The sequence below is a fragment of the Pezoporus flaviventris genome, unplaced genomic scaffold (genome assembly GCF_033815535.1).
Source record: "Pezoporus flaviventris isolate CSIRO_AGI_PZ_B2104156 unplaced genomic scaffold, CSIRO_AGI_Pfla_v1 ptg000097l, whole genome shotgun sequence".
Taxonomy (NCBI): Eukaryota; Metazoa; Chordata; class Aves; order Psittaciformes; family Psittacidae; genus Pezoporus; species Pezoporus flaviventris.
In genome coordinates, this window is record NW_026892645.1 from 9145865 (window position 1) to 9162714 (window position 16850).

General features: G+C 49.1%; 1 protein-coding gene across 1 annotated transcript; it reads right to left on the reverse strand.

Annotated features, from left to right (window-relative positions):
- Positions 1 to 1403: 1403 nt before the first annotated feature.
- Positions 1404 to 5232, reverse strand: ATP6V1G1 (ATPase H+ transporting V1 subunit G1). Its single transcript, XM_061476533.1, has 3 exons — positions 5078 to 5232; positions 3882 to 3982; positions 1404 to 2156 (listed from the first exon to the last, which is right to left on the reverse strand). Exons 1-3 carry the CDS (start codon positions 5157 to 5159, stop codon positions 1983 to 1985), a joined length of 357 nt encoding a protein of 118 aa, XP_061332517.1. The 5' UTR covers positions 5160 to 5232; the 3' UTR covers positions 1404 to 1982.
- Positions 5233 to 16850: the final 11618 nt, after the last annotated feature.

A 16850-nucleotide genomic window follows, 5' to 3' on the forward strand; every position in this document is an offset into this window, starting at 1 on the left:
TGCAAAGAAAGCCTTCCTGGACAGCAGTAACTGAAACAGTTCAGTTCGGACTTACAAAGCCAGGTAGCTCTTGACAGTTCAGTTTCAGGGAAGTTATTACAGAGAACTGATACTCTTGCAACACACTGAAACTTGTGCATCTCCTAAAGGGAGCATCTTCATTCACAACACCTTTGGCAAGAGGAAATCATCAGGGAAGGTTTTTTTCCTTTAAGGATTGAAAGACCTCATTAAATGGAAACTTAGGAACCAATATGAGAAAGTGGGGCACACACTGTGCTCTTTCTGGACAGTAACGTCTTCAAACAGGAAGAATCTGCCAATTACAGCCTGGAGCCAGGAGGACTTCTTGAGGAGCATCATGCTGGAGCCTGAGCACCTGCTCTCAACAGGAATCAATGTTTCTTCTTCAAAGGACAGACTAGATTTAGCAGGGCTGCAACCCTTCATGAGGCCACATCACCTCTCCATTAGATTAGACTGATTAAAACAGCTTTGATCCTGTTCTCTTTGTACTGACCTAGCTTTATTTTCCCCCCAGTCTGGAATTTTTGACTTTGCAGGAGGCTTTTGCTTCGATTTTACAACCCATCTAATAGTCTGAATTCCTGAAGTGATCCTTCCAGGACTACATTAAACTAATGTATTACAAGAGGAGATGCCATAGCAGTCTGTTATTCCACCACCCTGTGTGACTGCAGGCAGACATTGGTTTCTGTGGTATGACATTCACCCATCCTGCTCTCCTCCCTCCCCAGCACAATCCTGGAGATCTGGGGGCTTTGTGGTACTATACTACCAGCCGGTGGGCAGACAGGATGTCCTGTCCAAGGAGCAGCATCAGGAAGGTTTCTTGCATAGATCCTGAGCTGCACAACTTTGGTCTGATCAGGTGCCCACTGAGGTCTCTTTCCTGCAAAAAGCCTTAAATTGGTCTTAAAAAAGCAAACCTGCATTTAATATTCTGCAGGTGAGAGGGAGGATGAAACTGCTGAAAAATGAAACTTCTGCTGTATAGCAGGATGCTGCAGGGTATGGTATGACCTTGGTATAACAAGCAATGACCGGTGTTTGATCAATGGAAGGGTAATTACTGCACAGTGCCTGGCTATCAAACTATCCCAGTGAACTGGCAGCATTTATTTCCCCTAATGGACACAAGAACATTTGCTCCTGAAGGTTTTCAGAATGAGCTGGCAGGTAAAGCATCAGACTGAAGCCAAGAGGAGGAGGCTCTGTAATGGGTTTTTAACTTACCTGCTGCGACCAAAAGACATTTGCGGTGTCTCTTACTCTTTCTTTTATCAACACTTGAGAGGCATGCTGCAGAGTCCTCAGTCCCATGAAACACAAAGACTCTTGAAACAAGTTAGCAGGAACAAGACTGACGAGAGACTTTGGAGTTAAGTGCGTGGTTTTACTTTCAAGTGTCATGGTATCAGACTCGTGACTCAAGCTTAACAGTAGAATATATAGAAGATAGTCAAAACAGAGAAATTCAAGCACCTGAAAATTATCAGCCAGCACTGCACAGCCAGAGAATTATTCTGAACAAGGTTTAACCCCTCTACAAAGGTTCACACCACACTGAGAAATGCATTTTGGTCAACAAGAAAACAGTTACACAGGTCAAATGGTTACTGACACCGGCTCTCCATTTAAACCTGGCCAGCATCTCTCTCCCCTCTCTGTTTGCAGAACAGAACCTCTCACTGAATGCTACCCAGATCAAAAGGGAGCTTTAATATGCCAACTCAAATATATATGTAACAACTTAGCACAGATTTGAGACGTGGCCATTTAATGTTTGATTAAGCTCTAAACCAGTGTCAAGAGAGAAATTAACAGAACTCCAACAACGCACTGAAATAACTTAACACATTTACAAGAACAGTTAAGGTATGGCTAAAAGCTGTACATTCCACCTGAAGCTCAGCTGTTACCACCAGCCTTTCCCAGGATGCTTACTCCTTCTCCCACATCTACCCGTTGATGCGGTAATTCACATGGATTTCAGGTTTGATGTCACACACAAGAGACAAGAGCTGGGAGAGGACCACCTCCCGGTTCTTCTGGAAGTTCTGCTGGATGACACTCATCTTTTCCTGGGTCTCTTTCTCAACTTCAGTGGTGCAGCTGCCATGAGATCCAAGTGCCTACAAAATAGCAAAGATAAAGAGAAAGCTCACATGTGAGTAATGTAACACGGAGAACATTACGCTTAGCTCTGTATTTTGCTGACTGCCTCAGTGGTGCATCTCAACCATTCATCTTTGCTGAGGGAAGAACTACACTGAAAAAACAGCAACCAAAAAAGTACTGTTGGATTCTCTGCACAAATTTCTCACTCAACTTGTCCAAGCTTGTGTTTTACACGGAGCCCATGCCTTTTGTCCTCTTTTATTCATTATCTGTCAGTTTAGAGCATGAGCTTCTGTAGAATACCTGAAATAAAAGGTCCTGCTGTACTGGTGCCTGGAACTAGGAACCCCTGGGCACTGCTGTACTGGAGAGCTCCAGGAAAGCTCCCATGATTTAGTTCAGGTGCAGCCTTCACATTATCCCATTGCTTCTACCCCAAAAGAGCCTTTATAAAAAGCTCTCCCTTCCTAACAGGACTGTGGGCCAGTAATACACACAGCAAAGAGACTCTCACAGCTTACAACGCTCTTCTTGACCCATAAGCAAAGTCAGAAAAGCAAATTCCCTTTATAAGTGGGGGGGAAAATAGGCACAGAAGAAGCATGCTGAGAACAGCACCCTGGGACTGGCATTCAAAGAGCTCCCCTCTCTGAAGAGGGATACATAAAACCAAACCAGCTGACAAGCAGTGAAGTCCACATTATTAGCCTGGAACTGCCTGGTATCATGTGCCTAATTGGGCACTATTGGGCCTATAAGGATGCTAGGGAGGGACTCTTCATTAGGGACTGTAGAGAAAGGACAAGGCACAACGGGTTAAAACTTAAACAGGGGAAGTTCAGACTGGATATAAGGAAGAAGTTCTTTACTGTGAGGGTGGTGAGGCACTGGAATGGGTTGCCCAGGGAAGCTGTGAATGCTCCATCCCTGGCAGTGTTCAAGGCCAGGCTGGACAGAGCCTTGGGTGACATGGTTTAGTGTGAGGTGTCCCTGCCCATAGCAGTGGGGGTGGAACTGGATGATCTTAAGGTCCTTTCCAACCCTAATTATTCTATGATTCTATGATGAACTCAGCTAACAAGGGATTGTCAGAGATTAGTCTTGACCTCCTGCATGAAGGCAGAAGAACAGAGGAGGTGGGACTGTGCTGACCAGAACATGGACAGAGGGGACACTGTCAGGGCATTTTCCAACAACTTCAGTATTTACAGGGGTACACAGGCAATGGAAACCACCTCAGTTAGTAAAGGGTATCAGTTCCCACCTTCCAGGAATGCCTTCACTTGCCCAGAAGGAAAACGCACCTCTTGGGACACAGCAGGGAACTGTGCTGAGCAGAATACAAGCCTTGCATCTGCCTCACCAGGAGGGCAGCATCTGCGATGCTAGTGTTGTAAAAGACAGCCTGTCACGGGAAACTGAGCTCGGTCTTTTTGGATGCTGCTACATACAGCAGGTTTGGGGAGGCTGCCACCCATCAGGGCACCAGACAGTACATGAGCTTATGAAGCTAACTCCCTGCCAGTCACCAGCTCTGGCTGTTGAGATGTAACACACCACGTTCTGATTCATTCCCACTGGTTTTTCCATGGCACGTGGCAGTGCATCAGAGGAAGGCAGTTAGGGAAGTACTCCTCCAGCACCATGCTTCACCCTGAGGGCTCCTCTCAGGGCAAGTAACTTCAAACACAAGACTAAAGGGGCTGGGTAGATAACAGTGAATGAGGCAGAAAACAAACCGCTGCTTCCTTGGCCTTGAACTCCTTCTCCCTCTGCAGGCGGTACTGCTCAATCTCTGCCTGGGCTTCTTCTTTGGCCTGCTTCAGCCTCCGATTCTTTCCTGTTTGCAAAGAACATGCCAAATGAAATACAGAAGAGAAAGTATGGAGCATATTCCTCCTCCCAGTGCACAGCAACCATGAGAGCATTTGCTATTCCAACAGCTCCTTCTGCAGGAGGCATTATCAACCTCGGGTTACCCCATGTGCCAACAAGCCATCTCCAAGCTCACCATGCAACAAGCTTCAACCAGTGAGTGGGTCTATGGGCCAGTGGATGCATTGGACAACGGCAGGTCTGGCCTTGCTCATGTGAGCATGCAACCCCTCTGAGTTGCAAAGAGGACAGCAGAAAGAACATTAAGTCCTAAGCTTTGCCTCCGGCCAATTGTGTGACTCACAGAAGAACTGGCCACGGCATCAACTTCCCCTCTAGGACTTTCCACCCCATTCTCCCCTTCAAAGCTACCATTAGAGTAAGCTACAACAATCTACTCCTTGCAACGCTGTCAGGGACAGAGCTGCAAGGCAGGGGAGCTTCATTAAACCAAACAAATACGGGTTTGAACCAGGAAACGTTTGTAAAGGTGGGATCTTTGTCACCTGAACTTCTCTCACTCAGCAGAGAAAGCGAACTTGGATCCCCATGGAAAAGCTCGCTCAGCTCTATAAAATCTCTAATTACCAACAGGAAAACACACTGTATTCCTCAAGAAGGAACAAAAAGCGGTTAAAAGGAAGGGCAGCCGCCGATAAGCACAAGCACACCGAAAGGCAGGCCCCGCTGCCATGCAGGACGGGTTCCCATGCTGGTCTCCTGCCAGGGAGGCCCCACGGGGCCAGGAGCCGCCGAGCCCGCACAGACCGCTCCAGCCGGGCACGGAGGCTCCTCACAGCCGCCGGACTCCTGCCTCACACCGGGCACGAGCACCCGGAGCCCGCGGCACCCACCACGGCCCGGCGCTGCCCTCGGGCCCCGCTCCACCGCCGCACCCCCTCCCCACAGCGGCCCTGCACCCACTGCCCCCGGGCCGGGCCGGGCCGCGCCGAGACCTCCCCGCTCCGCGACAGGCCCGAGACGGCCGCGCTGCGCTAGGCCCGGCCGGGCTCCACCCCACCCTCAGCTCCGGCGCCGGGCCGGGCCGGGCCGTACTCACGCTTGCGGGCCTCGGCCACCTTCTCTGCGGCGCGTTTCTCGGCCTGCAGCAGCTGCTGGATGCCCTGAGACTGGCTCGCCATGGCGGCACCTTCCCGGCCTGCCCTGCCCCGCCGCAACACAGCTGTGTCAGGCGCGGCCCCGCCTCCGCCGCACGGCCCCGGCCCGGCCCGGCCCGGCCCCGCCTCCTCCGGCCTGGTTGCGGGGGGGATCCCCGGCGGCGGAAGCTCAAGGAGTTTGTGATCCTTTGGGGGGGGAAAACGGGATGAAAATAGGGAGGGAACATCCATGAGATCCCTGCGGGGAGGCAGTGAGGAAATAAGGGGCTGCAGGAAAGCTGGAGAGGGGCTTGGGACAAGGGCCTGTAGGGACAGGCCAAGGGGAATGGCTTTAACCTGCCCGAGGGGAGACTGAGATGAGCTCTTAGGCAGAAGCTCTTCCCTGGGAGGGTGCTGAGGCGCTGGCACAGGGTGCCCAGAGAAGCTGTGGCTGCCCCATCCCTGGCAGTGTTCAAGGCCAGGTTGGACACAGGGGCTTGGAGCAAGCTGCTCTAGTGGAAGGTGTCCCTGCCCGTGGCAGGGGTTGGAGCTGGAGGAGCTTTAAGGTCCTTTCAACACAAACCAGGCTGGGGTTCTATTACTTTGTTTCATGTTTTCAGTCGCTGGCCTCACAGCACACACACAACTCAGGCTGCTGCTGGCACCATGGGAAGCTTTGCTCCCCTCTGGGCAGCACCACCTCCCAACTGCCCAGGATATGGGGTCTCACCCCCAAGCACAGAGGAACAGATCATTGTCCAGCAGTACTCACTGTAGGGGCTCCCAAGACCCCAGCTCCACACACACACCCCCCCATACTTCACCCTGACCCCGCTCCAGCGCAACCCCTGGCCACCACATCCCAGGGGCTGATTTAAGGCTGGATGGGCTGATTTAAAGCCCAGGACATGGCTCCCCCAACACTTTAAGGCTATAAATTAGAGTTATTGATGAATAACATTGCACTGCTGAAGCACCAGAGCTGGGACAGGGCCTCACACTGCTGCAGGGAGGGATGGGATGGGGGCTGCTGTCCTCTTCCATCCCCCCGTGATGGAACATGGAGACAGTGATTCAAATGTGTATTTATAGTGTGGAATAGGAATTATGAGTGTTTGCCAGGGTGACCTTCATCCAGACCCAGTGATTAACTAAATGGGCTTAGCAGGCCTGGCCATAGAGTGTCAGATTTGCTTCAGTGAAGAAAGGATGGGGAGAAGAGCTCATAAATCTGAGGACCGAAGCATGGGCACAAAGGGGGCACATTCAGCCAAGGGGATGAGGTTTCTGTTTCGGTATACACCACAGCTAGAAACACCCAGTGGGGCTCAGCTGGGCCAGGTCCAGGCTGCTTTACAACAGTAACACCCAGATACGAGCATCTTCTCATCACACTCCAAAGCTGAAGAGCCCCTGTCCTCACCTCAGACCTCTGCAAAAACCACAGCATTCAGGTTTCCCACTGCCCCCTGCAGCCCTCAAATGGTGCCCCTCTGTCCTGTTCCCATCTAGAAACCCACGGTCGTCATCATCCCCCCATCCTCATCAGCTGCTGCTGGTTTGCATCTGCTACTAAATAAAGCACTTGGGCTGAACCCACAAGCAACCCTGCACAGGATGCTCTGAAGATTAAGCAGAGTTTGCAGCAAAGGGACTGAAACAGGCCCAGCTTTCCCATGTACTAACCCCGAGAGGGTTATTTTTCTCCTGGGTGATTCTGATTTTCAGGCTTGCTGCTTCTGGCTGATAACACTGCCCGTTTCACATGGGGTTGGAACTGAGTGAGCTTTAAGGTCCCTTCCAACCCAAACCACTCTGGGATTCTATGATTTAAAGCAATATTTTGTTTGGCTGCGTTGCCTTTCAGCTTCAGGTTGCTCAAAAGCTAATTGAAACCTCCTGGCATGTGTCATGTGAAGCACACGTGGCTCTAAAGGCTTTTTGAGCAACTTCTCAATTCATTTCAGTTCTCTTTCCAGAAAGGAACAAGCATCCTCCAGAGCTCAGTGGGAATAAACCGTTGTCTTTGGCTGCTTCTGCAGGTCACAGTAATGCAAATGAAATGAAACGGATTTCTTCGTTTTCTTCCTTTCCCCCTCCCCAAAAGCTTTTTTATCTCCTTGCAAGCCCTGAACACTGATTTTCACTTCAGAGTCATATCTTTCATTTCTCTGTGTTTATTCCACACGGGGTCATAACTCTAAGCTTGTGATACACCGGTCTCTGAAACATCAGATGTTTCCAGAATCAGGAAGGAAAAATACAGATTGTCTGGTGTTTCTTTGGGTTCCAAGCACAGAATATAGGCCAGGTCTTCTGGTCCTGCAGTCTTTAAGGATTCCAAGCCAGATCTTGTAAGAATGAGGTTTTAAACATTGTGTCTGGCTTCTTTTCAGGCCAGGTAATTACATTTTTCCTCTCTAAATTCCTCTGCACTCTCAGTTGGGTACATTATTAATCTTTATGCTCTGACTTAGAATGCTGTGCGATTGCCTGCTCCTTTAAGCAGGTTTTGTGTGTGGAATGCCTGGGACCCGAACTGGTTTCTCTCTTCTGAGGTTTAATTCATTAACACAAATCACTTCGAGGCACTGAGATGGGGCAGATGTTGGGTACTGATAAATGATCGTTGAAAGACTACCAGTGAATAATTATTAATTAGAATCCAGAGCCTGGAGGTTTCCTGAGCTTCACCCCCGAGGAGGGTCCTCCCTCCCTGCCACAGCCACATCTGCATTGCACTGAGTTGTGCTGCAGCCCTTTCTGCTGGGCTCTCACAGACCAATACAGCTGGTGAACAGGTTCCTCCAGCACTAAGCAGCTGCTTTTGGAGCTTGGTCCCAAGGTCATGGCTGTGCCAGAGCCCTGCTGCAAGGTAGCTTCTCCAGTAGGGCCCCATCCCTGGTACCCATCACACGTTTCCCTCACCACCTAAAGCAACAGAGGTCTCACTGTCAGATGAATCAGTGCTGAGGCACTGGCATAGGGTGCCCAGAGAAGCTGTGGCTGCCCCATCCCTGGCAGTGTTCAAGGCCAGGTTGCACACAGGGGCTTGGAGCAAGCTGCTCTAGTGGAAGGTGTGGAGCTGGAGGAGCTGTAAGGTCCCTTCCAACACAAACCAGACTGGGGTTCTATGATTTTCCATTGGAGTCAGGGAAGGTGGCTGTTTATGTATTCTCCTGTTGTGATGACATTTCAGCGGACCTTAGTAATTCCTCAGGTACCAAAAGAAATCTCCAATCCTATTTCCTCAACATCTACTGGTGTCCATTCCCAAACAGGGGTCAAGTGTCCTTTGCAAGGGATGTGTCTGGGAAGTTTAATCCCTTGTTTGATGAGTGACTGAACACTGCTGGGATGTCCAATGACATTAAGCTACTAGGGGTCCCTGCATTAGGGGACACAGCTGTCGTGGACACAGCCACATCTGCACAGCATACAGGCAGTCTGGGCCTCTCTGTATCTTTTAGATACAACAGGAGAACAAAGCAGGTCCTGTTATGCACTAATAAGTAGCTTCTTCTACAATGGGTCTCACCAAAGCTTTGACTGCTGATGGCAACTACCAGTTCTTCCATCAGCTTCTGCAAGAAGACCATTCCTCCTGCTCTATCTGGAAGAAACACAGCCCATTATTTTCCCTATCATAAAAGATTTCTTGGCTTTTCAGTTCAGCTTTCTCTGCCCCGAACCACTGTGTAATGGCACAGTACAGCCACTGCTTTCAAGTGGCTGAATTTCAGTGATGAAATAATCCCTGCGTACATAGATTGTTTGGTGCTTTGGAAGATGTTTAAATAAATAATACACTGCAGTATCAGACTCATTATTAATGTTGTTTGGAGATATGAAAACTTGTCTGAGGCCTCCAGTTAATTTGGAGGCTTATCACAGGCTCTAGAGGAATGGAAAGATGTGACAATAAAACACTGCAGCGGTGTTGCCAACCAGCAGTGGAGAGCTGATGTGTTCCTAGGCCATGAAGGAAGATGTGGGTGCTGGGGGATCCTTTTCAAGCACTTACACAAAAGCAACACTGAAAGCATCCAAGTGACAGCATCTGGGGCTCTAGCAAATACCCTGCTCACCTCTGGGGCTCCGTGTGATGTGCAACAAGAGTTACTGATGTGCAGGTTCCTCACGGGGCTCCTCCTGTCAGTCAGCTACAGGATTCCTGCCTGCTAAATGAATCGGTTTCTCCATAAAGAGTCAGTGGAGCAACAGAGCCTTCACTGCAAAAGCTCAACCAAATGCTCTGAATCGCCACCAGGAAGGGGAACTTTTCCTCACCACCAGCACAGAGTTTGAAGTCAGACAACAAATAGCTCCTCGAGTAAAGTTTCAGAAGTACATAAGCACCTACACATGCAAACAGCTACCTAGTGGAACTAATTTGTTTACAGCTTGCATGGATAAAGCTTAATAACTACTTCTGTATTTAGTCTAAATGCCTTTGGAAAATCTGAGTTTGTCATCCCTGTGGTTCCTGGCCCCATCCACTCACGTGGGGCTATGGGAAAAGGCTGACAATAAACTGACAACCAGCACAACCCTGATGCTTCTGACAAACAAGACCCAAAGGCTGCTGCTCTGCTTTGCAATGCCATATGCCCATTTTTAACTTGGTTGTCAAAGGCACAGTTCACTGCAGAATCAAGTGTACCCAGTTTACCTGAATTGCCCCCTCACTGCTCTTTCGTCCCCAGATCAAACCCCTGCTCCATCCTGCCCGTTTCCACTGTGATTTGCCAGACAGCTTGTAGCTGCAGGGGGAAAGCAAATCAATCTCTTTTTCCACCACCTCATCCATCAGCTTCACGCTTCACCCAGTATCAAGCCTTCTGTTGCCAAGATGAGTTCTCCAGCAGCTGGCCACCACCAAACAAGCCTTGGGCCATTTGGTTTGCCCCATGCACAGAGCTGCTAGAGCAGAGGCTGCACTCATCTGCCTGGCTGTGTTCTGGACAGGGCTACAGGAGCAAAGGGTGGGTTCTGTGTAATGATATGGAAGTTCAGGGGGTTTCAGAACATTAATAGTGTGATTAACCTGAAGCAGCCATGGTAACAAAGGGATTATCAAGAACAATAAGTCATCTTCTTACAGAGGTAGCCTGGGGAGGGGGGTTTGCATTGAAAGCAGTGAGTGCCTACAGGACCAGAACTCCCAGCACAGAGCAGTACCCAGGAAAAAGCCAGACAGCACTTGGTTGTGGGGATGGAGAAGATGGGGGAAAAGGCTGCTGGCTGTTCCATCTTTAAGATTTGGACACAGGTAATGTCACTTGTGTCCAGATCTTAAAGCCTTCACCCCAATTTCCTGCTCCTCCTCACCTCCATTTACTTGCCAGCCCTTTCCAGAAGGCTTTGGGGTTTTTTTACAGGGCCTGGAGCCAGGCTGAGGTGTGGCTGCTCTGGGCAGGAAGGACATAGGCAGGAGTGTGGCTCCTCCGGCACTGAGCAATCCAGAGCCTGCAAGACACACTGAGCTGCTGAGTGATGGGCTGGGCACTCACTGCATCCCAAAATCATAGAACCATAGAATAGCTAGGGTTGGAAAGGACCTTAAGATCATCCAGTTCCATGGACTTGCTGATGCAGGTTTTCATATCCAGCCCTTTGAAAGCAAACTCTGGGCTATTGCCAAAAGCTCAACCCAGCTGTGTCCAGCTGCCTTCCCACCAGCAGAAATAGGGGTCCAACAAGGATCACCATGTTTGAAGAGCCATAAAGCATCAGATAACCAAATCTCACTCACTGTAAGCCACAGCTGGAAACTGAGCTCTCATTTCCTCTGAGGCACAAGGAAACAGCTCCTTTGCATAGAATACAAATGGAATTCTTTGGACACACACAGGGAGGATGAGTTATTGTCTTGCTTTGGTGATTGCACCTTTTGTCCAGAGACCTTCATTAACCATCTGCTGGTGCATTACAGTGCTCATACCCACATCCAAGGAGCTAGAGAGGAGTATGGCTATGAGGGGAACATGTGTGCCTTAGCCTCTGATCCAGGCTGCATTCCCTCTGATCAAGGAACATTTCAGGGGGTAATTTGCAAGTGCTGTCCACAGGCCCAGAAACAGCAGCAGAGAAACAGACGTTTGTTTTGGGGTTAGCACCCAGAGACCTCTGCAACACCCAGACACCATCCACATGCAGGGGGGCATTGGCAGGACTTACATGACACCAGCCCCAGGGCAGACCAGGACTTACTTCACTTCCAGGTGTCTCCTGAATGCTCTTAAGCATAGCACATCTGTAGGAGAGTGGTCAGGTATTGCTATAGCTCAGAACCCCTTTGTCCTATGCCCCTTCCATCACCTCTAATCTGCACTGGGAACAGAAGGTTACAGACCCTTGTGTAGCCCTTCTGCCCTGGCAGGTTCTTCAGACCATAAGGAGTTACACAGCTTCTCGGTGCTCCTTGTACCAAGGCTAAGAGTTAAGCAGGAGTCTTCATATAGACAGATGGGACAAGAAGTACCAGGTGCTGCTGTTAATAAATCAAAGCAAGTCTGCCATTAAGTGCAGTGGCTGGGCCACAACTCACTGCTTTAGCTGCAGAGAAATACACAGCCAGTGACAAAAATCAGATCCAAGCCAAGGAGATCACTAAGACATCCAGAGGCTGAGCCAGGGGAAGTTGGTACCACGCTGTCTGTTGACCTGTATTAATAGTGGCATCAGAGGAATGACAGCCTATGACTTACTTGGGCTTTAAGAACCATTGGGAACTGCAACAGGGCTCCCCTGCACCCAGCTCACTACCTCCTTCTTCCCAGAGGAGACAGTTGAGAGCCAGGGGAATCCAGAGGTTGGCAGATTGGGAATCTCAAAGCCTGTCACACATTGTGGTGGTGGAGTCAGGACATGGAAAGACTGAGACAGCATGTGGGAGAACTTGCCCTGCTCCCAGAGGTGAGACTCAGCTCTGGAAGGACCAACCACTCCTTCCCAAAGCATCTTCTAGTGGCATTACTTCCAGTTCCTTAACAACTCAGCTCTGCTGCCATCTCTAGAGGCACTGAGTCACTGCAGCACTCTTCGCCCATCAGTGAGCTTGCAGGTTATATGGACGTAGAATCACCGAATGGACATAATGGCTTGCTGCTTCTTGGACACACGTAATGTAAAGGCCATAACCTTAGCTCCAGTTTACCCTGCCCTGGCAGCCCTTCCCAACAGACAGAGCTCCCTGCTCCTCACTTTGCCACTGGGAAGAGAGGATTCAAGAGGGAGCTGTTGTTTTAGTTTGCCAGTGCTGAGGCGTAGGATCCCAAGAGAGACACTACAAATTCATCCTGCAGATAACATGATATATGAACCCAGGCAATTACTTTGAGCAGGGTGCAATCCATTAGAGCAACACCAGCCCGTTGGCATGACAAGCAGAATCCTTGGAGCTGCAATGTAGTTCTGTAGTCACCTCAACCTGATCCACACCCCCTCAGCATGGATCAACAAAACCTACTGATTTCAGGGAGTGTTCATGTGTAATCCCGAGGCAGAACCATGCTCATATAAAAACTTCTTTGCTTACTGAGGGCTTTAAAAGCATCACTTGGGTTTTGCCAGGATGCGCGAGCTTGCCCTTACCCCGTGTAAAGCTCTTCTGTTGGATGGATCTTGTCACTCCTTTTGACATCAGTATATCTAGGCTTAGAAAGAAGCTAGGGATGGGGTTCAGTGCCTAGCTGTGATGACAGTGCTGGAATACTGCTGTTTGAGTGGGAGACCCTCTTAAACCCATTGAAACTCCCACTCCACAAACACTTGGGATCTGTTCACAAACAGAAGTGGATACAAACCAAAGGGCTTCAATAGTATTAGATGCCTTTGATAATCCCACGTTGTCTTCACAAGTAGGTGCTGCAGTAGTCAAACAATGCAAGACCAAGCTTTTAAAACCATTTGCACATCTATAAGTGACACTAAGTGCCACTTGGTGAGAATCCCACTTCTGGGGATCTCAGAATAAAGTTCCTAACTCCTATTCACATACAAAGAGGTGAGAGCCAAACCCCCTTTGGCCTTGCCCATACTCCAGAGCTGCAGACTTGACTGTGCCTAAATCAACACCCACTCTTAGTGGTACAGACACAGCTGAGATTGCTTATTCTGAAACAGGGAAGGGAATAAGGCATCTTTATTCAAGGAAAACCACATTCACTCAAGAATTACACCCTGTATCAGCATCACTAAAACAATCAGGTGGTGGACACATGAAGTGAACCTGGAGGCGCAGAACTGCATCAACTGCCTACAGGTGAGGACGTTGTGCCTGGGCACACAGAGACAGGCACAAGGAAGTGCAGTTGATTCATCCAGGGCTGATTTTGCCGCTCCTTCTGAAAGGATCCATCATTCTTAGACTTGCACGACACCTGCAGCATTGTGAAGTGGCGAGAGCTTGCTTAGAGCATGGATTAACATGTGGCAGGGTGACATCTCTATACAAGCAAAACCTGAAACACCTTGTACCTTGCCAAAAATCAGCCTTCGCAGCCTTTTACTTCTGGCCTTAGTAACCTTTATGCTCCAGACAACATTGATGAGTTGGCAGTGTGACAAGGCAGAAGACTCAGCATGGGTAGGACTTGTATTATTAGGCAAAGATGGATGGTGGGGTTATCTGCTTCTGATTTAATGGGAGCTTCTGGGTGATGTACGTACCAAAGTAGCACAACCCAGGGGAGGTCAGGCATACATAAAAGCAGAACTTCTTCCCGAGTTTTTCAATGCATACATGAAGCATTAAGGACCAATCTCCCACCAGGATCTTTGGATGCTGCTGCAGTTTTAACAGGTAAAGTTAGTTACTTGCGGCACCTGACTGCAACTTTTACATAGTAATTCTCATAAGGCTTCCATAGATCCATTTGCGTACCCAGAAAATGTTCACTGCATCTAGCACTGCTAGAACTGACATCCTTTAGGTCTCCCTGCCCATGCCACTTCCCTTCCTATTCCCACAACACACTAAACACTGGACTGATCCATGTCCAATGATCCATCCAGCTGCATCCTTCAGTCCTTATTCCCCACCTTGCTGGGAAGCAGCAAGCATCAGATACCAGTGGACAAAACTCTGCTTCCTAGGGTCACGCAATTGGTAATTCAGCCTGGGCAGTAGATTAGTTCCATGCTGCCAGTTCTTCACTGCAGAGCCATAGCCCAGACCAAAGCCTGAGCAAGCCTTGAGTGGTACTGGAGCCTGGAATTGCCTCCTGGTGATACACAGAGACCCATCAACAGCCTGTGCTCTGTCTCTTTATATCCAAATCACATTGATTTCATGACCCATCTCTTTACATAGCTTACAGGAGTCCCTTTGGAGCAGCATACACCTGGCACAACCAGCACAGTAGTGCTTGCTCAGCTAGTGGTTCTGGCCAGTATGAAATACAATAAAGTGATTTCACAATAAAAAAGGGAGGAGAAACCTCCAAACCATGAGGAGATTCTCTTTGCAATGCCATTCTGCTCCTGGCAAAGACCAAACACCAGCTCCATTTCAGCCAGGCCAGCAAAGGGGATTAGATCAGTGTTTTCCTTGTTCCTCCCACAGACACCCTGTCTATAGCTCCTGTATACCTAGTGTTGCTCCTGGCTAAAACCACCCCTTCAGTTCTGGGCCAAGTTTATTGCTATAGGAGGCCTAAATCCTGGGGTTTTGACCAGAGGAATGTAGCCTGTCTGTCTGCAGTGCTCCAGCAGGTAAGATTCACAGTGGCAGGTACACCCCTATCTCCTATACATCCACTTTAATCATGGGTATCCTGAACTCCCTGGTGGCCATCATTCCAAGTGGAAGCACAGGAGGAAGGAATAGCTCCCAGTTGTGTTTTCTGGGTGATCTCTGGGTAATTTACCTTTAATAAAAATTCTTGTCAAACCCAACTATTTCCTATATAGAAGGTATATATACACATACATCCCTACCCTCCTCTCCCTCTAATTTAGAGGGTATGCATAATCTGGGGCTGACACTGAACGAACTGCACCCAGCAGAGCGAGATGCCTTCTGCTCTTTACAACAATCAGGCTTCCCTGGTTCAGTCCCTTTCCCGTGACTGATGACTGGCACTTAAACGAGCACACACAGTGCTTCTGAAAGCATTTTATCCACTTTAATTAAAACCTAACATTTATAGAGCGAGGCAGATGTGCTATACACCAAAAGAAAAGAACAGGCCCTCCTGGGTGGCTGGTGCTGGTCTGCAGTAACAGGCAGACAATCACTGTTAAACTGGAATAAGTACTATTGATTGTTGTCTCTAATAGAGCATATGATTTTAAGGAACTTGCAGCACTGGCCTGTTCAAGCTCACTGTGCTTATTGATTGAGACTACAAAGACTAATCACATGTGAAAACACAAGGTTATTCATCATATACTGGCTGTTCAAAATGAGGATCCAGTACTGCCTGAATGAAATAAAGTACAGGTGCTGCTGGGGAAGGATTTTGTCACCATCCCATGACTACAGACTGGAGAATCCATGTGCTGCTTCAGGCATTATCATCACCAGGCAGAGCTCTTCTGGGAAAAGGAGGGAAAAACAAAAGGGAAAGTCCATGCTTCCCACTAGAAACAGGAGGGAAGGGCAGAAGAGACCGAGATGAGCTCTTAGGCAGAAGCTCTTCCCTGTGAGGGTGCTGAGGCGCTGGCACAGGGTGCCCAGAGAAGCTGTGGCTGCCCCATCCCTGGCAGTGTTCAAGGCCAGGTTGGACACAGGGGCTTGGAGCAAGCTGCTCTAGTGGAAGGGGTCCCTGCCCGTGGCAGGGGTTGGAGCTGGAGGAGCTTTAAGGTCCTTTCCAGCACAAACCAGGCTGGGATTCTGTGTCTTCTGGTGCTTGTGTAGATGTACAACAAAGCACCAGTCTCAGCTAACAGGTTGCTGTGTAGTATTTTATCCAGTTTCAAAGGGACAGAGTTTCCTCTTCAGCACTGAGTCTGGCTGTGGAACTGACTGCAGGCAAACACTGGGAACACAGGCTTCACATTAGGATAAGAGGAAATTTATGGAGCATCACCTCATTTCTTCTATACAGTCTTTTAACTCCCTTTGTCTAGTAGCTACTACCATTATTCTAGCCCAGCCTCCAGAGTCTTCCGTACAACACCACAGTTCATTGGTAACATCTCATTACTTTCTTTGCTGTATCATATTGCATCCATGACCAGGGAAACTGCCCACAGCATCACAGAATTAAGGCTGCTGCTATAGTAGCAACTGGTAGGGAACAGCAAACGAGGGCTGCTGGGCAAGGGAAGAGGAAGCATCCTTACCAAGGAGGACACAGTACCTGCGCAATAGAAGCTCCAGGCTGGCAGTGATCCAAAGCTCTCTAGCCAAGTCCAGAAGGCAAACAGTCAAGGAACCAACTCACAAACCCATCACATATAAGACTGAATGGAGTAAAGGGTTGAGCTTAAGTACCTGTCCTGAGCCAATGGGTGAAAGGCAGTGGCTGGAGAGCCCAGATGGGGCTGCTCATGGCAAATCAGAGCCACATGGAGTACAGGGAGGAGAGTACTACAGTGAGGGAAGACCCTTCATCTGCACAGCCCCATACTTTGCCAGAGTAATGGAGGAGTTATTAAGCAAAATCAGCCCTTAAAGGGACCCCACTCCTGTGCTCCTTGCAATGAGGAGCATCAGTGACCCTTTGTCAGTGACCGTTGCCATCTCTTTCATCAGATCCTCTTTAGTTTTCTCTTTGTCACTGTTTT

Excerpts from the sequence above, each read along its gene's own strand:
- ATP6V1G1 (XM_061476533.1), bottom strand. The coding sequence starts at position 5,159 with ATGGCGAGCCAGTCTCAGGGCATCCAGCAGCTGCTGCAGGCCGAGAAA. Across the intron at positions 3,983-5,077 it reads GGTGGCCGAGGCCCGCAAGC|GAAAGAATCGGAGGCTGAAG; the intron begins GTGAGTACGGCC and ends CTTTGCAAACAG. Across the intron at positions 2,157-3,881 it reads TCAAGGCCAAGGAAGCAGCG|GCACTTGGATCTCATGGCAG; the intron begins GTTTGTTTTCTG and ends GCTATTTTGTAG.